The 18,385-nt window shown below is 40.8% G+C and overlaps 1 protein-coding gene across 4 annotated transcripts in view; it reads right to left on the reverse strand.

Annotated features, from left to right (window-relative positions):
• The window catches only part of GPBP1 (GC-rich promoter binding protein 1), a 47,529-nt gene that overhangs the window by 8,077 nt on the left and 21,067 nt on the right, over positions 1–18,385 (reverse strand). For all 4 annotated transcript variants that reach the window (XM_026865686.1, XM_026865688.1, XM_026865687.1 and 1 more), the window contains exons 4-10: positions 10,868–10,991; positions 10,151–10,374; positions 9,684–9,750; positions 7,535–7,719; positions 5,991–6,131; positions 5,374–5,538; positions 1,084–1,268 (exon numbers count right to left, since the gene is read on the reverse strand). In XM_026865686.1, coding sequence (XP_026721487.1) covers positions 1,084–1,268; positions 5,374–5,538; positions 5,991–6,131; positions 7,535–7,719; positions 9,684–9,750; positions 10,151–10,374; positions 10,868–10,991 — 1,091 coding nt within the window. The remainder of the gene's footprint in view (positions 1–1,083; positions 1,269–5,373; positions 5,539–5,990; positions 6,132–7,534; positions 7,720–9,683; positions 9,751–10,150; positions 10,375–10,867; positions 10,992–18,385) is intronic.

Below are 18,385 nucleotides of genomic sequence, written 5' to 3' on the forward strand. Positions count from 1 at the left end.
CAGCATCCTGTGAGTTAAGCTAGTCACTTCAAGTCCAATTTACCACAAAAAGGCTTCCCATAACATCTGTCTACATGCATGCAAAGCCACAGCCAAAGGCCTGGGACAGTATGGAGACACAGCCTCTCTTGGATACCAGAAAGGAAAGACACTTGCCCAGAAACCCTATGAAGGCCATTCAAAGTCATCTGAATTGAAAAATCAGAGTTTGATTTGACTCCTTCCTTCTAGTAAAAAAATCAGTAGCAGCAGCCTCTGGTGGCCAAAGATTTCTGTCTCCATAGCCAGTGGTGGCAACAAAGGAACAGAGGAGGGTGTATTTCATTTTTCATACTCATCAGGGATAAGAGATCATGAAAGTTTCCTCTGCTGGTACTACAAAAGAGAAAGTTGTCTAGTCCAGCATATACGTATAATCTATCACTAAAAAAAACCCCTAACAACTCTCTATCTAAACTATCACTGCAATTCTGTAACTGCCAGAAACAGTAAGAATCTGACAGAGCTCATGACAAGCTCATCTCCAGTGATTTCCCAGCATCATCATTCTCATCTCTATCAGTTGCTACTACAGTTACTTTTATGAGATACTAGAATTGTTTCAATCTTTTTTTTGCAGTTAGTCTCCCTTTCTAGTGCATTGTCTTGTGGTATCACTAACAGTGTCAAATATTCAGCTATAGAAATAATTGACTACTTTAACAATGACAAAAAAACTCCATGGAATTTTACGCAAGGTGCAGCATTTAAACTACTATTAATACAAACAGCAATAACATGCATTATTTCTCCTAGACACGCAGACCAAAATTAGAGGGATGAAGTCACTATGCAGTTTGCTTTATTTCTTCATAATGAAATATATCAAATTTTTAGTATAGCAAGTTTGTCAGTACATAAGTCTAGTAGAAACAAAGTATATTCCATGATAAATCAGTACATGTCTAAGAGTTAAACTTTGACAGTATTCATCAAACATTTTATATGTTCTCAGTTTTCAGATTCTGACTTCTGAACTAGTAAGAATTTATGACACACTCACTTACCATGAAGGAACACTCTTTATGTTATATAAGTACATACCTGTGCTCTGCTTCAAGTGAGCTTGAAAGAACATCTGCCTGAGGAAAAGCTGAAGACTGAACGATCTGTTGAGATGTAATTGAAGAATTGCCATTCTCCTGCAGCATTTCATTTTCGAAGTTTCGGTTTATATCTCTCTCATGATAAGGACTGTTGCTGTTACACAAGTTAAAGGACTCATCATCCTGTAAAAAATAATTATGTATTACAAAGTTTAAAAGTAAATTGCAGACATTTACTTGTGAATGGAGGTGCTGCAATTCAGTGATTCCATTTAAGTTTAAATGGAGACACTCTATACTTCTTCAGGGGTAATTCTGTTTATACTTCCAGAGTTTGCAGTATGTGGATACTAGAGAAATCTTAAGTTATGTCACCTATCAAGTAAACTCAAACTTGTCTCAAACTTGTCGAAAGCAACTTCCATACTCTGCCTCAAACTCTTTTCTACAAAGTTTTAAACATATCTTGAAATTCAAACTTATTTAAGCTGCCTTTCATACTTACAGAAACAATAGGTTATTTGTTGAACTTACACAAGTTCCTAATTAAATATCAGAGCCGTGTGTGTCAGAAGTTTAAAGCATAAGAGTTCTCAAGGTAATTACTTAGAGTAAGGGGCAGGTCACAGCTACCATACCTCAACCAGCAAATTCATCTGCCACAAGCTCAGAAAGACTGAATACTGCTCTAAATTCAGACAACTTACCCTACACACAAGCACCTACCACAGCTCCTCAGGCTGTTAACAGCAACTGTAACTTTATAGCCATAAAGTAAGAACTATGAAGAAAGCAGACTGTTCAGGTTCACTCAAGTATTAAAAGTTCTTTAATCTTATAAACCAGAGATGTTTCTTTTTCCTCTATTCATTCAGTACCCCTAATTCTTATTTAGTAACGAACCAAATAGCTTCAGAGTCTTACCAACTGTAAAAAAAGAGCTGAGTATGGTCATTATCTAATTAACACCCTTTTGATAACAAAATCTCGAAACTAGGCATAAAACATCATTATCCATAGCAGGAGACAAACACTCAGTCACCCAGTTCTGCACTTGTAAGAAACTATACTTCAGAGTGCAGGATCAAAACCATCACCATTTCCCTCCCACTCACTGTTGTCTGCCAACAGAAATTTCAGAATGCTCAGCAAGAAATTTTTTAGAATAAGAATCCCAGTAAAAATACTTTCTGCTGTTAAATCATACACCTGAAGAATGCATCTCAGATTATCAAAGGAATTAATAAAATTATTTTAAAATTTTAGTATTTATAGGGCAAAGCAGCTTCTTCCAAGCATGATTTAGGTGCTGATTATGATGTGCCTCATTATTTCAGGTGAAATCTGTTACTGCAGGCCTTAAAACTCCATCAACAGGATCACATTATAGAATACTGTTGTGAAGCTATCTCCCCATCCACTCAGTTGCTCAACATTTCTACTGATAATCATTAAAATGAATGTTGGAATTAGAACTTAGTTGCAGGATTTGTTTAACATCTTTTCACACCTGTTAGTGAAACAGCAACAGCACACAGAAGAAAGCATACACTTGCCAACAACTACTCCATGCTACATGTTACATACACCTGACCAACGATATTTAACCTTCCACTTCTAAAAGCCTTTTTTTAATTTAGACTCACTTGCTTCTGAATATCAGCTGTGTACAATGGGACAATGAAATGCATTTGACATACCACAAAGATATTATGAACTCAAGATGATTTCAGGAACAGAAAACCCCACCAAGTTCATGTATTATTTTCAGAATTCTGAAGTTCAAGATAGTGTTTCTTAATATCTTTTCAATCTTAGGTCAAAATCGTTGTGTATTTCTTAATTTCTTGAACACACGAACAACATTACCCCTAACATGCATCTCAGGATGCTCAGCCATAGAACACTTAATGGAATGATGCAGACATTTCTTAACTCACACACAAAGCTAAGTTGTACAGCCACATTACAGCAAATTTTATTTTGCCTGAAATAGGAACAGGGACAGAAAAGTCAATCTTTCTTGTATAAGCAATGCATACTGGCACCATTTCTTTTTTCATGTTTCTGAATACGAATAAACCATCCACAAAACCACTCATTTATCTAGCCAATTTGTAATAAGGCTTGTAATCAGTAATACAATACTTATTTTCACTTGGACTATGTATGTTAACTATGCTTATAGCTTGTTGGTGGCTGGTAGCATGGACACAAATGTCCTCTGGTGTCAGCCAAGCACTGCATAAATCCATCCAGACTGAAAGAAACCCAACACATATTATATATAGACAATATAGGCCTCCAAGTTCTCAATTAGGAAGTAAAACCAGGTTCTTTACACATGCATAAAATGAACTATTGCTCTTATGACTAGACCAAGAATAGAGAACTTCTGGCTATCTAAACACTGTAACTAGAAAATAAATTATTTGAGAAGCAGAGCCAAGTTTTTCCATTATTTGTTTTGCAGGATAACTACCAGCCAAGGTATGAAACATTGCACTCTACAAGTCTGTGAGGCTGGATGAGATTCACCCAAGTACTGAGGGAGCTGGTGAAGTGCTCACCAAGCCACTTTCCATCCTTTATCAGCAGTCCTGGCTAACCAGGGAGGTCCCAGTTGCCTGAAGATTAACAAATGTGATGCCCATCTACAAAAAGGGCCGTAAGGAGGATCTGGGCAACTACCGGCCTGCCAGCCTGACCTTGGCGCCGGGGAAGATTATGGAGCAGATCATCTTGAGTGCCATCATGTGCCATGTACAGGACAACAAGGTGACCAGGCCCAGCCAGCATGGGTTTATTAAAAGCAGGTCCTGCTTGACAAACCTGATCTCCTTCTGTGGCAAGGTGACCTGCTTAGTGGACAAAGGAAAGGCTGTTTACCTGGACTTTAGTAACATCATTTCACACAGCGCTCCCCCAGAGAAACTGGCTGCTCAGGGCTTGGATGAGCACACTCTGCACGGCTGGATGTCTGGGTTCAGAGAGTGGTGGTGAATGGAATTAAATCCAGCCAGCAGCCAGTCAGAAGTGGTGTTCCCTAAGGCTCAGAACTGGGGCCAGTTCTGTTTAATATCTTCATCAATGATCTGGACTAGGGGACCAAGTGCAACTTCCGTAAGGGTGCAGATGACACCAAGCTGGGCGGGAATGTTGATCTGCTTGAGGGCAAAAAGGCTCTACAGAGGGATCTGACAGGCTGGATCGATGGACCGAGGCCAACTGTATGAAATCCAACAAGGCTGAGTGCCAGGTCCTGCATTTTGGTCACAACAACCCCATGTAACACTACAGGCTTGGGAAAGAGTGGCTGGAAAGCTGCCTGGTAGGGAACAACCTGTGGGTGTTTGTCAACAGGTGGCTGAATATGAGCCAGCAGTGTGCCCAGGTGGCCAAGAAGGCCAACAGCATCATGGCTTGTATCAGAAACAGTGTGGTAAACAGCACTAGGGAAGTGATCATCCCCCTGTACTCAGCACTGGTGAGGCTGCACCTCAAACACTATGTTTGGTTTTGGGCCCCTCACTAAAAGAAAGATGTTGAGGGGCTGGAGTGTGTCCCAAGAAAGGCAACAAAGCTGGTGAAGGGTCTAGAGCACAAGTCTTATGAGGTGTGGCTGAGGGTTGTTTAGTCTGGAGAAAAGGAGGCTGAGGGGAGACCTTAATTGCTGTCTACAACTACCTAAAAGGAGGTTGAGGTGGGGGGGTGTTAGTCTCCTCCCAGTTAACAAGCAATAGAACAAGAGGAAATGGTCTCAAGTTGAGCCAGGTGAGGTTTAGACTGGATATTAGGAAAAATTTCTTCACTGAAAGTGTTGTCAAGCACTGGAACAGGCTGCCCAGGGAAGTGGTTGAGTCACTGTACCTGGAGGCATTGAAAAGACGAAGATGTAGCACTTAGGTACATTGTTTAGTGGAGGATTTGGCAGTGCCAGGTTAGCAGTTGGACTCAGTCTTAAAGATCTTTTCCAACTTAAACACTTCTACGATTAGGTTAGTCTACTAAGCTTAATTTATTTTTTTTATTGTTGCTAAAGACACAGACGTACCTGAGTTATTAACATGCATGAACAGATACTGCATGAAAAAAAAAAAACTAAGACCACTGAGGAAAGAGTAGTACTTGGAACAACTTTCTTTAATTCACTAAAATGCAATCCCTTTCCTTCATTTCAAGATCTGAGATCTTCACTTATCAGCTGTTTAGAGCAAAATAAAATGTAGTTCACAGTCCATCTGAAAACTACTACTGCTGGATCTACAACAGATATGAACAAAACTACCTTCGCCTGCCCAGCATGATTCTCATCTTCATGTTTCTCTTCCACTTTATCTTGTTTCAATGCTTTCAGAAATTCACTCTTCTTATCAGTTCGCATTCTTGTCAATTTTGTTAAACGAGGCTGACCAACTTTGTCAACAGGCGATGAAGAACTTGACCGATTACACTAATGTAGGGAATCAGAAAAAGAAAAAATATTAGAAAACTTTGAAAGACAGACAAAAAGACTCCTGGCACCTTAGTTTCAGGTTTCATGTACGTACACAATCAAAGCAGAGTGAAGGTATTTGTATTTCAGTATATAGTTCTTACATGCAAACTCAGAGATGCAGGTTTATGAAGGACTGCTAACAACCAGTGTACCTGCTGAAGTGCACTATACCATTAGCAGTTTTGATGTTTAAACCTATCAGGTATACTTCCCAATGCATCATTTTTATTTCAAATCAAACATACAAAGCAAACTGTGCAGTACTTAAAAGCCAGTGATGTGCCTTCCATATCTCTCACACATTAATTTCCACAAAAACTTAACAGAAATCTGCATAAAACTACTAATCCCTTATCTAACCAAATTAAACATTTTATAGATTTGATAAAACTTGTCTGTAGTTTTACCTCTTTCACTGAATTTTGTGATACAGTAAATGCCTTGGCAGTTGATCTGAAAGGACTGAAATTGCGAACACCATATGCAGATTCATGAGGAAATGGGTTCCCAAGTTTATTTTCCTTTGCTTGACTTTTCCACTGTGTAGGCTAAATAAAAATTTAAACAGAAATTTAAAGAGTCAATAACTACAATATGATTATTTTCAGGAATCTTCAGAAAAATAATTAAGCAAAAGCAAATAATAACCACAACCATACTTTAGTGCAAACACCCGTTTTCTTGTGGAAAAGAGACTGTTTATGAGCAATTCATCTGCTCAAATACTGTTTATAATTTTTATATAAAGACTTGAATTTCAAAACAATTAAGACCATCATATTGAAGTATTAAGAATCAAAATATGTCTTAAAGAGATGGAAGTATTATTTTTAATGTAGAATGTTAAAAGTTAGGAACCACTCCATTACATGCTCTCAGGAGCACAGAATTCCTGAAACAAAAATAAAGAGAAGAACACAAAGTTTCATTTGGAAAGGGACCAGAATGACACTAACAGGTTGCAACATCTTCTCTATTAATAATTGGGATAAATTTTGAAGGTATTTTCATGCCATCTATCTCTCTCCCTAATATCTATTTCTCTGTTAAAATCATGTATACAAAAGGCACTGCTATTCAGTAAGTTAAAAGGATCCTTTTCACTCTCACTTGGACAGTTCTTCTACTTCCCCAAAAACGTAAATGAGAATCAAAGTGTGATCCAATTACAGTATAGTTTAAAAAGAAAAATGAGAAAAAGTTGTTTCCATTCACTTCTGGGTTGCACTGCACTTAGCAAGAATTGAAAGTGTAATACTCTATGGTCGTGGTTTAGGCTCAGCTGGCAACTAAGCACCAGGCAGCTGCTCACCCACTCCTTCCCACTCACAGCAGTATGGGGAATCAGAAAGAAAGTAAAACTCCTGGGTTAAGATAAGAACAGTTTAATAACTAAAATAAAATATAGTAACAACAATAATATTATAATAATTGTAATGAAAAGGGATATAACAAAAAGAGAGAGAGAAATAAAACTGAAGAACAAAAAAAATCCACAGAAGTTATGCACAATGCAACTGCTCACTATCCACCAACAAATACCCACACAGTTCCCAAGTGGGAACTGCCTTTCCACCTAACTCCCCCCAGTTTCTATACTGAGCATGATGTTCTGTGGTATGGTACATCCCCTTGGTTAGTCTGGGTCAGCGGTCCTGGCCATGCTTCCTCCTAGCTTCTTGTGCACCTGCTTGCTGACTGAGCATGGGAAACTGAAACATCCCTAATTTAGGATAAGCGCTACTTAGTAACAACTAAAATATTAGTCAATTATCAGCATTATTCCCACACCAAATCCAAAACCTACTGTACCAGCTACCAAGAGAAAATTATCTCAGCCAAAACCAGGACATCTAGGAACAGTACTCACAGGAGTGAAATAAGCACATTCAGAATTACAGCATAGGTTTTTTTCAACAGGTTGTTCATGCCACCGGTATCCAAGACTCACCTTTGTAGGTGGAGTGACAGGTTTAGGGACTAATCTTTTATAAACACTTGTTCCAGTTCCATTCCTTAGTGGCTGTGAATGAAGACTTCCTACTACTGGGAATCCAGGTATCTGTAGTTCTTTTGTACTGCCCTTCTTAATGACCAGCATTCTCGGAGATCTAGATTTAGGATTCAAAGGGTACTCTGGGAAAAAAAAAAAAAAAAAAGAAAAGAAGCACGTATATATATGTGTGCACGTGTATATAATCTTAAGTTTTTAGTTCAGAAGGTACTGGATAGCTACATGATCCAGAGCAAACAGGCATAAATCAGGAACTTGGTCCAATATTAGTTCCATAAAAAACACATTATACAAATCTGGAGAAACATAGATACAACATTTCCATGTTCAAGAGTACTAAGAGACAGTCAGCTGTCAAACAACTGACTTTAACAGTTTTAAAGAATACCTCTTAAAAACGGTTCTAAAATTTTCAAAGAGGTGAAAATATTTCAATTATTTTTTTGCACATGCATTCCAATGTTGCATTAACAGCATTTTCCATTATCTCCTCTCCCTGCAAGCATTTCTTCTATTTCACAGGCAGAGTCACCATATCCTATATTTGAAAAAAATGATCATAAAAGCATAAGTTACTTTAGCTTTGTTTAGCAGGCAGCTGTCAGAAAACATTTATAGTAACTGTACATTTAACTCTCATTAAACTCATTATGAAAAGACTTTTCATAATACTTACATGCACTCATCACATATACACAAGGTAAAATGTAATCTAACAGAAGCATACATTTTTAACAGGCATTAGAAGGGGATAGTAACATTCCTCCTGTCCTGAATACTATTTCCTTTAAAAAGGAATAACAACAGCTTTAATCCCAATTTTTCAATTACAAAATAAGGTTTGCAACAGCAGAGCTGTAATAAAGTAAGATACGAAGCTGAAAGCTACAACCAGCTAATGCACTGTGGCTTACAGGTTGGACTAGATGATCTTTAAAGGTCCCTTCCAAACCAAACCATTCTATGATTTTATGTAGCTAACAAAACTGTTCCTTCCTTTACTTGTGAAGTGTGATAAGTGGAAAGCTTGTCCTCCTTCAGACCAAACTGAGCCACATCATGCAGTTGTAAAACACTCAAATTGCTATGTAATTTTTCCCAACTTTGCTAGGAAATAATTTAGTTATTGTTGCTCTATTATTGAAAGATAACTATTTCCTGACTTTTACATGAAAGCTGCTGAACACACAAAACGTGAAAGTAGTCCAATTGTTTAGGTTCCTACAAATGTTCTTAGCAACTAGGTATTTATATTGAGGGCTTGGCCTCTATCTAGTAATATCTAAGAGTGCAGAGTATTTTAGTGAAGTATAAGAAAAATAATCAGCAAATTAAAGTACCATTTAAAATCAGCAACATTTCAGATCTCAGTGTTATCAACAGATTAAGTAGTAGCTTTTATATTTAATAAAGAGAAAGGTTTTTATTTTGAGTAAGTTTATTACTTTAAAACCTGTGTAGTGTAAAGCTGTCACCTCCTTAAAGGTGAACTACTGACTACATAAAGCCCACAGAAGTGCAAAGCGGTAGCCAATTTAATCAGGTATAGTTCCAAACTACAGTTCAGTTCAAGGCCCACTCTCAGGATTGGATTTATTAAAAGCAGTTGTAAACAGAGCCAACAGCTTAAGACACTTGCTTCCAGGAAGAAACCTTAAATCCTTGCTAGCTTTGCTCTTTCCAGCCCTCCTACGTTTCTCTCCAAACTCTTCCAACAGCTCTAATGGAGTCAGAAGCATTGTTTCACAAAGTTTTCAGCTAGCAATCATATCACGACTTTAGGTGATCCACCTTCATTGCCTTTCCTCTTGAAAATAAAGGTGAATATAAATTCTTGACATATTTACAAAAAGCTGTTCTGGGAAAGAATCCTAGTTGTGCCTGCAGCTACAGACCAATAGATTGTTATTCAAATAGAAGTGTTACCTCTCTAATAATAGTATTGAATTTTTCTCAGTTTCAATCCATACCTTTAATCATTTAAATCTATACCTTTATAATTAAAAAAAAAAAATCCTATGTTTTATTTGAAACAACTTCAGATCTTTGTTACATTTTTACATTTTAAAGCATAAAAAATACTCACCCCACACACCTGCAGCTAAAGATTTATTCTGGTTTGGTTCCCTCTCATATTCTGGGTTCAAAGATGGCTGAAAGAAAGTTTCATAATTATTAAATAAGTAAGGCTTGAATTCTAGGACCAATGAAATAAAGAATCACAATAATATTGGCAGTGTGACCTCTGCTGTCAAAGATTTTTAAATGGAGACAGACTAGACACTTCCTTCTGCAACCCAAAGAGGTCAATGCTCACTTGTTTCCCTTCTCCAACAAAACACCTCAGGCAATCAATACCACTATAAGATCTGTCTAGTGAAAGCAAAAAGCAGAGGCAAGAGCAAATGACTAGCACCCTCTTTACCTATGGGAAGAGTGGTCTCTTATGTGATGATCTCAAGCTAGTGAAATCTCATAAAGTAGCTTGTGATGGACAAAATGGCACTTGCAGAAAAAACAAAACCATGTTTATTATAATTACAATTAACTTACAAAATCCTCAGCCTCAAACTGTTTGGGTACTTCTTTGTCTTCCTTTTTCCCAGTTTGATTATCAGGTACATTGTTTTCATGCAGTCCTTGGCCTTTTCCACAGTGGGAAGTGCTGGTACGAGCACGGGAACCTCCGCCATGGTATCCCCCACGATGGTTTATGTTTTCTGTACCATTTTTGCCTTGTGAACGCCAACCATTCTTCTCTTTTCTCCCAAAATGCCCTTAGATTTTTCAATTTTAAAGAAATGTAATTGCAGTTTTAAAAGAACATTCTACTTTTGCAAAAATGTTAGAGAAGTCAGTAGTTCTATACTCTGAGATGTGATAGCATAGTAAACTTAAGTTTTCATTCATATAAGCAGTAGGGAAGAACCTTACAAAACAGTGCCAGAGAAAGAGGGTAAACAGTCCAACATTCAGACAAATCAATCTCCTTTTCTGAATTGTCATTTGTAAGTTACTGGCTAGAATATTAACCTGTGCTAGCTATAATATTAATTCTTACTAAGAAAGAAATACATCTGGAATCACACTACTTTAACCAACCCTTAGTCATCACATTCTCTCCCAGAAGGTATGTCTTTCCATTACCTCTATTTTACTACAGAATAAGAATTTAGCATAGGAGAGATATTATTATTGGACTTTTTTTCTAGCTAGCGCTACAAAGCGATAATATAAACGTATTCAAAATGTTCCATGAAAGCTAAATACCTCCAATAGGCCGTCCAATGTTAGTATCAAACCCATCTGAAGAGTTGTGTCTTCTACGATTTGCTTCATAACGATTTTCTGTGCATGAAATATTTTCAGAATGTTTCTCAAAATTAAGTGATGACTGTAAAGGAGCACAAGTGGTAGACCTGAGATATCTGATTAATAACAAAATTAAATTAACACAACTGTAACATGCACATTACTTCTGGTTGTCATGTCCCACTCAGACAAGGGAGACAAGTGACTTAGATTTGTAGATCCCCAATGGCAGTGGACAGCGGTGAGTCTCAAAGTTTATTAACTTCCCACAATGTACTAACCGGATACATGACAACTGGCTAAATACATAAAGAGTTATGGCAAGCAATATAATATGTCTTGCATTACTTGATGGTAGTGAAGAAAAAGGGGAAAAAGGAGAGGAGGGAGAAAGAATTAAGAAAGAGAGATCACTGGTCTGGGTTCCTGCGTCGATCCCACCAGCGAGGATTCAAGGAAGCATCCATCTTCTTTGTTTCACTCCATTCTCTGTCCCAACTCCTCTTTTTCCCCCCTCAATTTGTACACAATTTTCCTCAGGTCCATCCCCTAGGTTGATCCATGTATCTACATATACCATGTATGAGGAGGGGTAGGGTGTAACTCACAGAATCATCTAGGTTGGAAAAGACCTTGAAGATCATCTAGTCCAACCATTAACCTAACATTGACAGATCCCAACTACACCACATCCCTCAGCACTATGTCAACATGACTCTTAAACACCTCCAGGGATGGGGACTCCACCACTGCCCCGGGCAGCCCATTACAATACCTAAAAACCCGTTCTGTAAAGAAATACTTCCTAATATCCAGTCTAAACCTTCCTTGGTGCAACTTGAGGCCATTCCTTCTTGTCCTATTGCATGTTACTTAAAGAGGCTCATCCCCAGCTCTCTGCAGCCTCCTTTCAGGGAGCTGTAGAGGGCGATGAGGTCTCCCCTCAGCCTCCTCTTCTCCAGACTAAACAACTCCAATTCCCTCATCAGGTTCTCATAAGATGATGTAATTAGCATGATCCTGCTAATCTTCATTAGCATATTCAGGGATATTAACTTTAATATGCATTTTGTGGATAATGAAACATTCACTGGACAGATGGCCCTTGAAATATGACCAGGTGCACCAGAGCAGAACTGTCTTGTCTCCACAGGGCTCCCCTCTCCAGATGCATCCTGTGCTATTTGGGCAGCCTTATCACCTTCAAACTCCACACTACCCACCCTGTGGCTATAGTTTCATTACCTTCAAGTGTTTGAGACATTCCTTAGCTCAGAGGGCCTCTACTCCCCCTGCTATCCCTCATCTCTTTCTCAGGCTGTTTTTCTCAAGTCTTTGTTTCTCATAGGCCTGTTTTTTCAGGACCTGTTTTTACAAGTTGTCTCTCACAATGGTAAAGACAATTCATTTTTGAAAGGACTTTCAATGGCAGATAGTGTAGCAGTCCTCAAGTATGCATAGAGTTAAATTTCCTTGAGCTGGGAGGGGGCACAGCTAGAGTGCTGGGTCTGGACTGGCCTCTAGAGCATTCCACATCATGAGACATCATGCTTGGTATATAAAAAGGAGGCAAGTTCTCTCTCATGCTTCCTTCCTTCTGTCAGCATCGCTGCTGGGGGGGCACAGGCTGGATGTTGGTCAGCAGGTGGTGAGCAAGTGCATTGTGCATTACCTGTTTGGGCCTTCCGTTACTGTTCTATTATAATCACTAAACTGTTCTTTATTTCAGCCTTGTCACCAGCCAAGTTCAAACCATGACAGTTCTTTTGGTGTCCAACATGGGACATGAGGGTTGAAATAATGACAGGTCGGGTCATAATGTTGATTGCTTGGCTGCTTAAGATTTTATCTCATTTGCTGTACGTAGTCCCCATGATGCTGCTCACCACCCATAAGGGTTGGATTAAGATTTTGGTTTTGCTGTACCATATAACGCTGATTTATGGCACAATTAAGTCATTGGTCCTGGGGCTATTTACAATCGTGTTTGAGAACTTTGGGAATTTTGAATATTCTTAGAATGTTGACACTAAAATAGTCATCTTACTGCTGGGAGTCAGTGTGTTCCTGCAAGTGGTTCAGACTTTGTTCAGGGTTAAGCAACTATTTAAGAGTATCACCCAGAGATCTACCCCAAGGCTGGAGAATTATGAGTGGCTGGGGGGTGGGATAGCATTGGCAAGTAGCTAGAACAGTGGGCACCTCCAGTGTATTGGAAATTCACTTCCAAATGGGTGCAGAATCCTATAGAACTAGTGAAATATATGGAAGAAATAAGTTATCACCCGGGTAATTCCAGAAAGGCACAGCTCACTGCAACATGCTAGGGCCTAGCCCATGCCTACCAAGTCCTGTTAAACACTATTCAGTACCCTCAAAGGGAAGAGAAGGGCTCTACATCTGGTAACAAAATGACGACCTTGCAGCCACTCTAAAGTCCACATCAGAAACTGCAGCCACTACAACCCCCATGACGAGTGCTGCAGCCACCCTGCAGCCAACAGGTACTGCAGCTAATCCAACCCCAACAACAGGTGCTGCAGCTGAACACAGAACCAACCTGTGACTGTTGCTCCTGTACACAAGAAGAAATACGCAAGAAGAAAATTCCCTCACAGTGTGAAGGATGACAATGAACCAGAGCCATCATGGGAACAGGAGGAAGAGGCAGAATCAGTGATAAATCATCTGATCCTCATCCCTGAGTGAGCTGCAAGACATGCAAAAGGATTTCAGCTGCCATCCAGGTGAGGACCTCGTTACTTGGCTGCTCTGATACTAGGATAAGCAAGGCCAGTAGCATGGAATTAAGAGGGTAGGGAAGCCAGGCAGCTAGAATCCCTGTCTAGGGAACGGGGCATCGACAAAGCAATTGGAAAAAGGACACAAAATCTGAGTCTCTGGAGGTGACTCCTCTCAAGCATGAGGGAGAGGTATCTCTTCAAGAAAGATGTTATACATCATCCAAGTAAGTGGACCACTATGGAGAGAGGTATCCAATACTTGAGGGAGCTAGCCGTGGACTATGACCCAGATAATGTGTGGCTACCCACAGATCCAGATGAAGTCCAATGCACCTGGCCCAAGTGGCAAAAGTTTGTACAGAGCACACCATCATCATATGCCAGTGCATTAGCAGTAATGGGCTGGAGAGATGAAGAGACTTGCTGACTATGACAACATGAAGAAGTCTCTCTTCCTCCCTCGTCACAGCTGTGAAGGAACCATCTCAAGAATTCCAGCAATTTAAAGAGGACATGTCCTACTCCCCACCTGCACAGACTAGGATCTCAGCTATGAGAAGCATTTCCCTACTCAAGAGAACTGGTACACGTGACGAGGGAACCTGTGGTATTGCCTGCCTGCATGACCATGGAGAAGACAGGAAGAAACAGGTTGGGAAAACCTACCTATACCTCCTAGAAAAATGGGTGAGTCGGAAGGAAGAACAAGTACAAAATAGGGTTCTTTCAGGAAAAATACTGCTCTGTTTTCCAGTAATCAGGTGCCCAAACAGAGCAGAAAGGTCAACTTTGCTCACAATCCTACAAGAATAACTTCTATTTGTATTTACAAGAAGTGAGTGATCAAGATGAGACTAAAACCCGTGCACATCACACTAACCCATTTGCCATTAGCAGGTATTATGATCAACATTAGAGAGGCCCTGCCTCCAGCCAGGTGGAGGACAGGCACAACCAAGTTTACTGGATGGTGTGGATTCAATGGCCTGGCACATCTGACCCCCAGCAGTATAAGACCCTAGTGGCCACTGGTGCGCAACGCACCCTAATGCCATCAAATTTTAAAAGGGCAGAACCCATTTGTATTTCAGGACTGACAGAAGGGTCTCAACAGTTGACTGTGTTGGATGTAGGCTGAGGTGAGCCTAACTGGGAATGAGTGGGAAAAACACCCCATTGTGACTGACCCAGCAGCTCCACGCATTCTTGGTACAGATTATCTCAGGAGAGGGTATTTTAAGGACCCCAAAGGTATCAGTGTGCTTTTGGTATAGCTCCCTTGGAGATGGAGGAAATTAAATAGCTGTCTCTGTTATCTGGTCTATCAGAGGATCCTTCTGTTGTGGGATTGCTGAGGGCTGAAGAACAACAGGTGCCAATTACCACTACAACAGCACACTGACAGTAATATCGTACCAATCAAGACTCTGTAATCCTGATCCATAAACTGATTTATCAAATAGAGAGCCAAGGAGTCATCAACAAGACTTGCACACCCTTTAACAGCCTCATATGGCCAGTATGAATGGAGAGTGGAGACTGACAGTAGACTAGTGTGGCCTGAATGAAGTCACACCACCACTGAGTGCTGCCATGCCAGATATGTTAGAACTTCAGTATGAACTAGAGACAAAGGCAGCCAAGTGGTACACCACTACTGATATGGCTAACAGCATTCCTCTCCATCCCTTTGGCAGTAGAGTGAAGTCCAGTTTGCTTTCACCTGGAGGGGTGTCCAATACACCTGGAATCAACTGCCCCAGGGGTGGAAACACAGCCCCACCATTTGCCGTGGACTGATACAGACTGCACTGGAACAGGGTAAAGCCCTGAAACACTTACAGCACATTGATGACATCATTGTGTGGGGTAATACAGCAGAAGAAAGGTTTTGAGAGAGGGGAGAAAATAATCCAACTCCTTCTGAGAATCAGTTTTGCAATAAAGCGGGGTAAGGTCAAGGGACCTGCATAGGAGATTCAGTTTTTAGGAATAATATGGCAAGATGGACATCATTAGATGCTGATGGAGGCAATTAATAAAATTACAGCTATGCCACCACCAATTAGCAAAAAAAAAACCCACAGGCTTTCTTAGGTGTTGTGGGTTTCTGGAGAATGCACATTCCAAATTACAGTCAGATTGTCAGCCCTCTCTATCAACTGACCCAGAAAAAGAATGATTTTGTATGGGATTCAGAGCAACAACAAATTTGTGAATAAACTAAACAAGAAATAATTCATGCAGTAGCCCTTGGGCCGGTTCTGACAAGACAAGCTGCAGCTGGGGAAAAAGACCCTACCTGTAGTCTATGGCAGAGAGCACCAGGGGAGACTCAGAATAAACCCCTGGGGTTTTGGAGTTGGGGATACAGAGAATCAGAGGACCACTATAGTCCAACAGAAAAGGAGATACTGGCAGCACATGAAGGGGTCCGAGCTGCTTCAGAGGTGATTGGGACTGCAGCACAGCTCCTCCTGGCACCCCGACTGCCAGTGCTGGACTGGATGTTCAAAGGTAGTGTCCCCTCTACACACCATGCAACTGATGCCACGTGGAGTAAATAGGTCACATTAATCACACATTGGGCTTGAATAGGGACCACAGCAGCCCAGGAAGACTGAAAGTGATTACAAATTGGCCAGAAGGCAAAAACTTTGGAATGGCGCCAGAGGGAGAGGAAGCATGTGCTGAAGAGGCCCCACCATATACTGAGCTACTGGATAATGAGAAGCAATATGCCCTATTTACCAACGGGTTCCATCACATTGTAGAAAAACAGCAAAGGTAGAAAGCAGCTGTGTGGAACCCCACACGACGGGCTGCTGAAGCTGCTAAAGGAGAAGTTGAATCGAGTCAGTTCGCAGAGGCAAAAGCCATCCAGCTGGCCTTGGATATCGCTGAGTGAGAAAAGTGTCCGGTGCTCTAACTCTATACTGACTCATGGATGGTGGCAAATTTGCTGTGGGGGTGGTTACAGCAGTGGAAACAAAGCAACTGGCAGCACAGAGACAAATCCATCTGCTGAATTATGGCAAGATATTGCTGCTCGGGTAAAGAATCTGTTTGTGAAAGTATGCCATGTAGACTCTCATATACCCAAGAGCTGGGCCACTGAAGAACATCAGAACAACAGGCGGACCAAGCTGCTAAAACTAACGTGGCTCAAGTAGATCTGGACTGGCAACATAAGGGTGAACAACTTAGGACTCGCTGGGCCCATTGACTCCTCAGGCCATCAGGGAAGAGATGCAACATATAGATGGGCTCGTGACCAAGGGGTGGAGTATTGCACAGGTAATCCACGAATGTCAGACATGTGCTGCAATCGAGCGAGCCAAATGGTTAAAGCCCATTTGGTATGGAGGACGATGGTTTAAAATATAAAGATGGGGAGGCCTGGCAGATTGATTATATAACACTCCCACAAACTTGGCAAGGCAAACATTATGTGCTTACAATGGTGGAAGCAGCCACTGGTTGGTTGGAAACTTATGCCGTGACCCATGCCACTGCCCGGAACACCACTTCAGGCCTTGAGGAGAAAGTCTTATGGTGGCATGGCACTACAGAAAGAATTGAGTCAGATATTGGGACACGTTTCCAAAATAACCTCATAGATGCTTGAGCCAAAGGACATGGCATTGAGTGAATGAATATATCACATCCCCTAACATGTAGCAGCCTCTGGGAAAATTGAGCAATACAATGGATTGCTGAAAACTACACTGAGAGCAATGGGTGGTGGAACTTTCAAATACTGGGACATGCATTTAGCAAAATCCACGTGGTTAGTCAATACCAGAGGATCTGCCAAGCAAGCTGGTCCTGCTCAATCGCACCTCCTACATGCTGTACATGGGGATAAAGCCCCCACAGTGCGTGTTAAAGATACGCTGGGGAAGACCATCTGGGTTACTCTTGTATCACGTAATGGTAAACTCATATGTGGGATTACTTTTGCCCAAGGGTGCACTTGGTGGGTAATGCAGAAGGATGGAGAAGTCCAATGTGTACCTCAGGGAGATTTGATTTTAGGGGAAAAAAAACAATCGAACTGTCAAATAACTCTGTTATGGCAACTGTGCCCGCAACATCTTCCTGCCACAATCAAGGCCACCTGCTCCACTGACTGAGTCAACTCCACCTCATCCCTCCAGCCTTAAAAGACTGTCACGACAGATGGAACCCAAAGTTATGGGCTAAATGAACTCAGTAGACATTCTGGAAGAATGGCCCATAGACTAAGGGAATGATATCTGTGAGACCAGGGAAAGGGGTGGTGATTACTTAAGAATGCTTGGGAATCTGAGTGAAACATAAATGGTATGGAATAAGGGGTGGAGACTGTTCGGGATAGAGGGAATAGAGTTAATTTTCCAGATTTGGGAGACAGCATAGCCAGAGTACTCGACCCGGATTTCAGCCAGTATAGAGTTAACTTTCCTGAAGCTGGGAAGGAGCACAGCTGGAGTGCCAGGCCCAGACTGGCCACTGGAGCATTCCATATCATGTGACATCATGCTTGGTATATAAAGGGGGTGGGTTCTCTCTTGCTTCAGGTTGGTGCGACAGGATTTTCGCAGTGAAAATCTCCCTTCTGTCAGGATCATTGATGGGGGCAGAGGCTGCGTGTCAGCCAGCAGGTGGTGAGCAAGTGCATTGTGTGTTACTCGTTTGGGCTCTCCATTATTGTTCTGTTACATTACAATCACTAAACTGTTTTTTATTT

The sequence above is a fragment of the Athene cunicularia genome (genome assembly GCF_003259725.1).
Source record: "Athene cunicularia isolate RWA chromosome Z unlocalized genomic scaffold, athCun1 chrZ_part1, whole genome shotgun sequence".
In the NCBI taxonomy this organism is placed as follows: Eukaryota; Metazoa; Chordata; class Aves; order Strigiformes; family Strigidae; genus Athene; species Athene cunicularia.